Source organism: Takifugu rubripes, unplaced genomic scaffold (assembly GCF_901000725.2).
Source record: "Takifugu rubripes unplaced genomic scaffold, fTakRub1.2, whole genome shotgun sequence".
In the NCBI taxonomy this organism is placed as follows: domain Eukaryota; kingdom Metazoa; phylum Chordata; class Actinopteri; order Tetraodontiformes; family Tetraodontidae; genus Takifugu; species Takifugu rubripes.
The window spans coordinates 48,506-59,276 of NW_021821575.1; the positions used below are offsets into that span (position 1 = coordinate 48,506).

At 50.5% G+C, this 10,771-nt stretch overlaps 1 protein-coding gene across 4 annotated transcripts in view; it reads right to left on the reverse strand.

Moving 5' to 3' along the window:
- Positions 1-9,816, reverse strand: part of LOC101063788 (serine/threonine-protein kinase 32C) — a 28,311-nt gene extending 18,495 nt beyond the window's left edge. Inside the window, exons 1-2 of one of the 4 annotated variants that reach the window (XM_029831738.1) lie at positions 9,761-9,816; positions 548-631 (exon numbers count right to left, since the gene is read on the reverse strand). In XM_029831738.1, the coding sequence (XP_029687598.1) occupies positions 548-552 (5 nt within the window). In that variant the 5' untranslated portion in view covers positions 553-631; positions 9,761-9,816. Of the gene's footprint in view, positions 1-479; positions 632-853; positions 2,149-9,760 lie in introns of those variants that run through there. The other 3 variants (XM_029831737.1, XM_029831736.1, XM_029831739.1) reach the window with 3 other exon arrangements.
- Between the last annotated feature and the right edge of the window lie 955 nt (positions 9,817-10,771).

Genomic DNA, 10,771 nt, shown 5'->3' on the forward strand with positions numbered 1-10,771 from the left:
GTAAAGTGCTTTGTGTAATACGCCGTGAATGGCGTGCCAGGTCTCCAATTACATTTAGAAAGCGTTGAATAATGGAAGCAGCCTCGATTCACCCACATATCAAACTCCAGGGAGGAGTAAGGTCATTTTATTCCACAGTAATTATCAAATGTGCGTTTCGCAGGCTCAGAGTCTCAATTAATATCCCCAAAATACCGTCCCCTCTATTAATTATCCCTGCGGTTATTAGTGTTGTGTAACTGGAAGAGATTTGTGTCCAGCCCCTGACGGAACTATAAAAAAACCAACAGCAAAGTGCCAAATGTGGAAAGCAAAGTGCACAAAGAGCACATCTATTTTAGACTGAGCATGCACTCTCCCGCCGAGCATCTCCGAGGTCAACAGGCGTGCACACAAGCAGGCAGAGCAGAGCAGAGCAGAGCAGCGGCGCAACATGCAGAGCAGACGACAGCAAAAGTGTAAAAACAGAGGATAGTCACCAGAGATTTACTAAAAACACATGTTCAATTTCCTGTAGGATCTCAAGCTCTCTAAAGACGTTTCGGACCTCATCTCTCTCTATGCACTGCTGTTTGTTCATGTACTTCATGGCGTACATCTTCTCTGTGTCCCTTTTCTGGACAATGCATACCTGCAACAGACAGAAGGGTGGGGGGAGGGGGGTCCGTTAGTGAACAGAACCTTCATGAGAACAAGAAGCAGCAGGTTCTTAACTCTCAGACAAAATAAGGTGTGAAATGATGACGGCTCTATCTTAATTTAGACTCAATTCGCTTATAATCTTGTAAAAATGTAAAAAAAAAAAAAAAGTTTCCAGAAGTGCAACTCAGGAATGTTGTTAGTAGAATCGCACCTTTACAGCCTGACTGGCCTAGTTTTAGTCTGAGTGCTCCGCAGGACACCTGAGGACAAACCTGTGGAACAAAGACAAGAACTGGAGCACAGAAGGGGCTCGGAGAGTGCTGCGTCACCATGCTAACCGGCGCTGCTGGCTAACATGTTAGCAGGATGTCAAAGGGGAGACTGAATAAAACCATTAAATCCATTAAAACCACCTTCGCTGCAGCCCGGTTACTCGTCAGTGGTGTCAGTTCTGACATGTTTGCTTCATGCTGAAGACATCAGCACCGACACGGGTCGCTGTTTCTGACCGTGCTCGTGTAGCGTACCAGCGTTCACAGGGACACGAATGTTTAAAAAAACACAGAAATGTGACCAAGACGCCGTGTAAAAGTGTCCTCCAAAGCATCACCCAGCTGGGGGCGACTGTCCTCATCCGGACAGGTGCCCCACATGGGTGCTGACGCTAACCGCTACGCTAACGGACCTCGTCCGCTCCCCACGACAGATCGCCTCATTCTTTATTCATCCCAGGTTTAGCGCTCTCGTTGAGCGGCAGCTCCGACAGGTGAGCAGCAGCAGGTTTTTTTCTTCTTCCCGCGGTCATTAAACGCATCACGCCTCGGCTCTTCCGTCTTCTGCCGACTCTTTTTTTCCTCGTTCCTTCCCTTCGTTTATTACCTCCGCCAAGGTGAGGCCACAGCCGCCGCTGGCTTATGGACCCATTTTAATGAAAGTTCCAGGAAATGTCGATAGCAGGCGGAGCAACAGATGATTACATTTCAGTGATCTTCCGGATTCTGGAGGCACTTTGACCTCTCATCTTCCAAAGATCAAAGCCAGGGAACTTTGATCATAAAGCAAGCCGCCAGGAAAGCCACAATAGGTGGGGAACGAGCTGCTCTGAGCGCTTTTCTAATTAACAGCTCCGTTATTTCTAATGAGCTCATCAAGTGATGATACTCAGTGACTCCGTGGACGTTGATGTGAACACCACCAGGACTTGTGGATCAAGAGTAACACAGAAAGAATAAACGTTATTAGGTCGATGCTTCAGCGACACCCCCTTGACACCCCTGAAGGCCTTTTGAGGTGTGAGCGATGGGAACACCCTCACTGGATATTCCCTTTATTTTCTATGATGATGATACTGGGATTTCCACGGGCGGATGCACGTTCCCAGTTGGTGAGTCTTCATTAGGCATCGTCCTTCAACGTCTTTTTCTTTGAATTCTTTATTTGTACGGTGGCTCTTGAGGCTCATTTGACCTGTTTTTGACTTGCTGCACGAGTCGCTCTGGAAAACAGAAGCAACATTATAAAATTTTACAGCATTTCCATCTGCGCTTGAATCATCAGAGTCATCTGTGGGTTTGCGCTCAGCTCAGCTCAGGCCACGCCGCTCCGTCCATAAAGGGATGGATATTTGGAGCAACGTTGTTCCAACGGCACCATGACAGCACGTGCAGAAATGCTCTTTGTACTCATAACGCGCTGCTGCGGCTAATTAGCTGCCGACTTTGAGAAAAATCACAAGCGATTTATTCAACACGACTAAGGAGATGCTGACTTTGATCATTTTAAATCACAATTAGCTGACCCCCCCCCCATACACACACACACACACACACACAAACTAGCCCCATCGTATTGGGGAGTAGGGGAGTAACGTGAGCTTACATAACAGGAGGTAGCTTGTGATCAAAGCTCCTTGGCTTTGATATTTGGAAGCTCAAAGTTCCTCCGGATCTGGAGCAGAAGTTAATCAGCTCTTCCTCTCGGCCCATTAACATTTCATGCAAATTTCAGTATCCTCTTCATCTCAGTTTTGCTAACAGATCAATGCTGGCTGTCATGTGACCTCCATGGCAACGATCAGGGCGTCTTGGTTGTACCACGAATCACTTGTAACTGAGTTTTCATGACACCGTATTTTTGGTTGCTAGGGAACTTTTTGTTATGAAATGTGTAAAATGTTCTCAGTCCTGGTCAGGATTTACTGAAGAAAACATCCTCTACGTGCCTCTTAATACTTTCTGCATCCTCTCCCTCACAGGAGAAGGTCCTGTTCTCGCTTTACTACTCCGGCTTAGCGTTAGCTTCCCCGTAGCTTCCGTGTTTCTGCCTGCTAAGAATGAACTCGTGTCTAACCAGCAAGTCGAATATATTCCCTAAATCCTGGGTTGTGCTAAATGCGCTCTTATCTTTCGTCTTTTTACACCCGGAACACAAAACTAGAAAAATCTATCTTTCTTTCATGAACGAGAAGATGTCGGGCGCGTAGGTTTTAGCCTGTCAATCATCTAGTAACCTCCGCTCAACGGATACCAGCCGAAGCTGGTCATCAGAGTGAACTGACGACTTTTCCAAAGGATTATTCATATATTCATTGAGTAAATTTGCAAGTCAATGTATTGGAAAAAGGAAAAAGAGAGAAAAAAGGAGCGTTTTACAGTGGAGAGTCAGCCAGAATTAATATTTTCAAAGCGATTTGCATATGAATGGAGATATTCTCACCTGAGTTGAAAAAGAAGATTCAATTTATCATCATGGCATGAGGGCTTAGACAGCTACAGGCCCACGCAGCTCCCAGACCAATCCGCTTTAAACAGCAAAGTGGCCACTAATTAAGGCTGATACATTATCTCCCGAACGCTAATGGCCAGTACGAGCCAAAATACCATCAGATTGCTGGGGAGGATTTTTATTGTTTAATATGAAAATCCAATTTAGCAACACCTGCTGCTCAGATAGGAGCCCGTGAATATCGCCCGGAGATAACGCTCATTATGTTAGCGAGCAAGCTGGTTGGAAGCTAGCAGCAAATTAGCCAAATTTCACCGCGAGCGTCCGGGGTGAGGGCTCATTACAGCAAACCCTGTGTTTTCCAATAGATGACAGATGCGACACAGGACAAAATGCTACGTGAATCATTTAGGAATCATTTAGGTCGTTCAGCGCAGTTTTAGCTCTTTATAACTTGAAATATCTGCTTGGTATTTCGCCTTGCTAGGGTGCGATACCCTTCCCGTAGCCTCTGGTTAGCAGCTGTACATAACCATTAGCTCTTCTCTCTGCTAGACTAGCTAGCTGTTATTACGGAAAAATCACTCTTGTGGTTGGGAAGGTACGTTCAGAAAAAGGGAATTCTATTAAATTCGATAAGCTAACGAATGTCCATTGTCCTGATACCGTGCTGCATCCGCATTTGGCTCCAGGTTCCATATCTTGGGAGCAGCGCGGAGGACGACAGCTCTGTCACAATGTTGGCTGTGATTCCTGGTCACCAGCTGCACACACACCTGCTCGTGGCAGGAGACGAGAAAAGACAGATAAATATCGGCGTGCACTGTGAAATGCAGACGCTTGATGTGAAAGAACGCGGGGGAAAACGGCGTTCAGAGATAGAACGCCACCACGAGAGCGCAATTCCCTCTCATCCTCGGAAACGGGAACCCAAAGAAGAGCAGCCTTCGCACGCCAAAGCTGGCACCCGCCATTTGGAGCTCTGAAGCAAGAAGCTAACTTTGTTTTTGGGTGTTTTTTTCTTTCTTTCTGCAGCGCCATCATTATTTAATCAGCGCTAAGAAAAAGAGAACGGCGCTGATAACGACAGGCAGCCCTCTGGAGATGATCGGGGGGCACCTGGCAGGCCCGCGGACAACTGAACGCCACATTAAAACCACCCTCTGTTCTAAATAAAGCCACTGGATCCAGTCGGCAACCATATGCTGCAAAACCTTCGCCGATAAGGCAGGAAAGACAACAGAGAGTGAGCTCTGGTCCACAGGTGCTTCACACCGGGCCGGGTCAGAGGGTGAAGGCGCTGTCGGTGCTAAGCTAGTTAAAAACACCAGGATTCAGCCAATTGGTAAATATGCAAACGAGCCTGCATGGAGCCGCTGGAAGAGGCTACAAAACTCCACATATAATTCTCCGTCGCCATAGAAACAAACAAAACCACCGTTCAACCTGCCGCTGTTTGCTCCAGAGCAGGAAAAATGCCCGAGGTTTATCGGTCTTCCTCCTCCGGAAGACCGGCGAAGTCGGACGTGGCCGTTTTGGAGATTTCCACGTGACGCGCGGCAGCGCTGCGGCGCAGGAAATGGATGTTTTATTAACTTTATTTCATGTTTTATGCAGCGACCCAGGCCATAAATTTAGATGTGGGGGTTCCAGTGTTGCATTTTTTGGGGGGGCCGGGAAAATGAACGGAACGAGGCCGGGAGAGGCCGCTGATATCTGTCGATCAAAGCGCCCCGATCCTTTGATGTAGCGGCGACCTTTCCAGGCTTTCCACCTGGTCCCGCCGCCTATTTCCGCCGATCCGATCGGCAGCTCCGCACCCCGGATCCGAGCGCCTCATTCTTCCGGATCTTCCCGTGGTTAATCCGGGCGCCGCTGATCAAGCGTATATAAGCTGAACGTGTCACACGGCGCCTGCGAGTCAGGTATTAGCGTCGGCTGCATGTTGTTTACCCTCCCGATCCCCCCCCCCCCCCCCCCCCCAATCGTTATCAGTCCAGTCAACTGTCTTCAAAGGATGACACGAGGCTTGTGGACAGGAGAGACAGGTTTGGACGTTGCGGGCTGAGACAGGAAGCTGCAGATTTCCTGTTTTCTAGGTCAGGTAGTCGGCCAGAAGCCTCCGACGGAGACACATGGGGCAACAGCAGATTGAAGACCGCCGCCTGGGGGGGGGGCAGCCTGCGTGCCTGCTCTTAACTCCTGAGACGCCGTGCTGTGGATTCACGTGGACGCCGTCCTCCTTCGCGTGGAGCCGGGCCTCCTGTTTGTGTCCGACGTTGCTTAGCAGTGAATTTCCGAGAGTTGTGGAAGTGGAAGATGAACGCGCGGCACGCACGCTCACGCCCTCGCCACTTCCGAAGAGTGCTTTGAGGCAGGCGAGCGGGGCGAAACACACTTTCAGGGTCTGATGAACGCGTCATCCGGGGAGAAGGAATGATTCGCTCTTTCGTTTGGTTCATTCCACCGGATGTCTTCCGCTCCGCGGCGGCGCCGCCAGCCTGCAGGAGCCCAAAGTGTCGACAGAGCCTGGCCCTTCCCAGCTCCGAGACAACATTCCAGCAGGATGGACCCTTAATGAGGACCCGAAGTGAGGACAGATGAATCCAAACACGGCAGCACGTGCCGACGCGCTGAGCGGCGCCGTCAGGGCACTTTGAAAGCACGCGTCCTTCCCACAGCCCGGGAGCGCTCCGTCCTTTGAAGCGTCACCGAGCAGCAGGGATTTAGCATCACAATGGAAAAGCCCAAACAGCCCGAGCCTGACACCTCCCGCTCCCAGCCATTAAAGAGCATCACTGTGACAACACGGCGACTAATCTGCCAGTACTAGGCAACAAAGGCCACTTCCTCCTCGCTGGGAGACGCATCGGTATCCTAGGAGGGAGCAGAAGTAGGCGCCATCTAGCTAAAGAATCCACGCATCCATGGGGAAAACAGACGGGCATCCATCCGTTACAGGACGTTCCCAGTGTGGGACTAAAACAACAGCATGCGCCGTAAATATACGTACATACATATATATATATAGTATTATTAGGGGACAGCAACCACAGCCTGGACAGTTTCATGAATCTAAGATGATGCTGTGGCTGTTTTGGTGGTTTTTTTTAACGCAGCATGACGGATAAAATGATGACAGCCGAGGAGTTCTTTGATGCTTCTCCTCTTTTTCTCCGGGAATCAGCAGTGGCGTCCTTTAATGGATTCGCTCGGGAAGGTTTGAATGATTGTGCGTCGCTGTTGGGGGGGGTACAACGCACGCGGGCGGCGTCCAGCTTTGGCTCCCATCAACAGGCGGATATTTGCGTCAACTCCTGAAGACACGTACATCAATTAGTGGTTACTGTTGTCCCTTGTTGTCCCATCGTGTCCCCAAAAACACAGCAAACCGGGCTGGATGACGCCGCCGCCGAGCGGCTCCAATAGCTTAGCACGCTGTCGTTTCTTTAGCAGCAGCCAATGCTAACATCACTTCCCGACCTTTCCGCAGTAACGTCCCCCGATGTGACGAGTGTGGCAGCCTCTGTCGGTCCGTCACCCCCCCCCCCCCCTTTCCTATCGCCACGTATTTCTCTGCTTCCATCATGTCCTAATGAGCAAGTGTGTGCTCGTGTCATATGAGGGGGAAAGGAAACAGCAGCTGAGCTGCTGCACTGTCTCCTGACCTCTTCCCTCTTCCGTCCTCCTCCTCCCTCTGACCTCTGTTTGGATGTCCACCTGCTCCTGACCATTGGCATTAAGCAGCCATCAGCACCAGTGACTGCTGCCGCCCCTCCACTGTTGTTCTGTCAGGACTTAACGAGCCCGGCGGCGGACACGCCAGACACAGCCGCAGTGGGGGAGCAGACGTTAGCGGGGTATAAGTATACGAGGACAAACGGAGCAGCGGGGGACATGCGTTGACGTTAGCGGGGTATAAGTATACGAGGACAAACGGAGCACCGAGGGACCAGCGTTGACGTTAGCGGGGTATAAGTATACGAGGACAAACGGAGCACCGAGGGACCAGCGTTGACGTTAGCGGGGTATAAGTATACGAGGACAAACGGAGCAGCGAGGGACCAGCGTTGACGTTAGCGGGGTATAAGTATACGAGGACAAACGGAGCACCGAGGGACCAGCGTTGACGTTAGCGGGGTATAAGTATACGAGGACAAACGGAGCACCGAGGGACCAGCGTTGACGTTAGCGGGGTATATAAGTATACGAGGACAAACGGAGCAGGGGGAGCAGCGTTGACGTTAGCAGGGTATAAGTATACGAGGACAAACGGAGCAGGGGACCAGCGTTGACGTTAGCGGGGTATAAGTATACGAGGACAAACGGAGCAGCGGGGGACCAGCGTTGACGTTAGCGGGGTATAAGTATACGAGGACAAACGGAGCAGCGAGGGACCAGCGTTGACGTTAGCGGGGTATAAGTATACGAGGACAAACGGAGCAGCGGGGGAGCAGCGTTGACGTTAGCGGGGTATAAGTACACGAGGACAAACGGAGCAGCGAGGGACCGGCGTTGACGTTAGCGGGGTATAAGTACACGAGGACAAACGGAGCAGCGGGGGACATGCGTTGACGTTTGCGGGGTATAAGTACACGAGGACAAACGGAGCAGCGGGGGACCAGCGTTGACGTTAGCGGGGTATAAGTATACGAGGACAAACGGAGCAGCGGGGGACCAGCGCTGACGTTAGCGGGGTAAGTATACGAGGACAAACGGAGCAGCGGGGGACCAGCGCTGACGTTAGCGGGGTATAAGTATACGAGGACAAACGGAGCAGCGAGGGACATGCGTTGACGTTAGCGGGGTATAAGTACACGAGGACAAACGGAGCAGCGGGGGACCAGCGTTGACGTTAGCGGGGTATAAGTATACGAGGACAAACGGAGCAGCGGGGGACCAGCGTTGACGTTAGCGGGGTATAAGTATACGAGGACAAAGGAGCAGCGGGGGACATGCGTTGACGTTAGCGGGGTATAAGTACACGAGGACAAACAGAGCAGCGGGGGACCAGCGTTGACGTTAGCGGGGTATAAGTATACGAGGACAAACGGAGCAGGGGGAGCAGCGTTGACGTTAGCAGGGTATAAGTATACGAGGACAAACGAGGAGCAGCGGGACCAGCGTTGACGTTAGCGGGGTATAAGTATACGAGGACAAACGGAGCAGGGGGACCAGCGCTGACGTTAGCGGGGTATAAGTATACGAGGACAAACGGAGCAGCGAGGGACCAGCGTTGACGTTAGCGGGGTATAAGTATACGAGGACAAACGGAGCAGTGGGGGACCAGCATTGACGTTAGCGGGGTATAAGTACACGAGGACAAACGGAGCAGCGAAGGACCAGCGTTGACGTTAGCAGGGTATAAGTATATGAGGACAAACGGAGCAGCGGGGGACCAGCGTTGACGTTAGCGGGGTATAAGTATACGAGGACAAACGGAGCAGCGGGGGAGCAGCGTTGACGTTAGCGGGGTATAAGTATACGAGGACAAACGGAGCAGCGAGGGACCGGCGTTGACGTTAGCGGGGTATAAGTACACGAGGACAAACGGAGCAGTGGGGGACCAGCGCTGACGTTAGCGGGGTATAAGTACACGAGGACAACGGAGCAGCGAGGGACCAGCGTTGACGTTAGCGGGGTATAAGTATACGAGGACAAACGGAGCAGCGGGGGACATGCGTTGAGGTTAGCGGGGTTAGGGGTATAAGTATACGAGGACAAACGGAGCAGCGGGGACATGCGTTGACGTTAGCGGGGTATAAGTATACGAGGACAAACGGAGCAGCGGGGGACCAGCGTTGACGTTAGCGGGGTATAAGTATACAAGTATTTTTTTCTCAGGATGGAATTTTCTCTCACGTTCCCGCCGTGTATGTTAAGTGGGACATGAAAGATTTACTTCTTCTGGGAGAGCAGGACAATAGGGCCAACCGGGGACAAACTAAAAGACAAGATGACCTTTCTGTCACGTGTCTGCTTGGGTCCATAAAAATGTGGACTGAACTCGACGGCGCCACAAACGCCAGGAGGCTCTTTTGTGTTTCTGAAGAGCTTCTCATCCCACGGGCGTGCACGGGTGCACGGGCGAGGACGTTCCGTTGGACAGAGGGACGCGTCTTTGAGCAGATTGTGTTGTAGAGGAGCACAGACCAGCCAATTACGTACAAAATATTAGCCCAAACCTTTGGAATAGGAGAAGGATTTAAGCTATTCCGGGTCCTAAAAGCCACTTCTGTCCCAATGTCACGTGCACACTCACCACTGATGTCACAGTCAGCTCACAGTCAGTGTTGTGACGCGATGCTTTGTCATGAAATAGACGCGTGCACCACACACACACACACACACACACACACACACACACATTTACTGCATGGAAATTGAGGGTTACCTTCCCAAAGCTCCCCTTCCCGATAGCCCGAAGAATCTGGAAGTGGTCAAAGTTCACTGTGAGGAGAAAAGAGAAGAAAAACTTACTCGAGGTTCTCGTGTTTGATGCTCGGTCACAAACAGTCAGATGAAGCACTCAGCTCACGCAGGAGTTTTTAATTTGTTTTAATTACCGTGTTTTCCGGACTATAAGTCGCACTTTTTTTCATAGTTTGTCAGGGGGTGCGACTTGTACTCCGGAGCGACTTAATAATAATAATACATTATTACAGAATTTCACATGTTGGTTATTTTCACACTGACAACCACCAGAGGGCGCTCTAGGCGTGTGTACCTGAGGAACGAGTTCCTTTAGCGACGCAGAAGAAGAAGCGGTGCTTCGTCTATGGAGTTAGACTTGATTGTTTGGTAAACTTGCTCAGATGTTCTTTATGCTATAGTTGTCTGAATAACTGTTAATATGTTACGTTAACAAAGCAGACACGTACTCAGTTCGTTGTGGGTCATGTAGCTGAATTTGTTACGTTAGCATACCGTAACACTATTGCTAATCTATGCTAATGGATTGCTAATTGCCTTTCAGGATGAAATGTATGTTCTTGGTCTCGGATTTTATCAAATAAATATTCCCCCAAAATGCGACTTATAGTCCAGTGCAACTTATCTATCTATTTTTCTTCTTTATTATGCATTTTTTGGCTGGTGCGACTTATAGTCCAGAAAATACGGTATATAAGTAGGACTATTGTGGAAATGCCCGTCAATAAGTTACAGCAGCAATGCCTTCCAGTTGATGTGCACGAGGTATGGGGTATAGTGCACGTGAAATGGGAGGGTGGGCTAATACGCTAATACGCTACCACTGACCAACCTCCTCCTGGTCAGCAGCTGTATTGATTGAGACTTGAGCTGCACCGTATGTCGGTGCACGTGCGCGTGCGTTTATCAGATACGAGCACAGCAGGCGGACCACGAAACGCTCGCAGCCATCTCCTTCAAAGGAGATGAGACG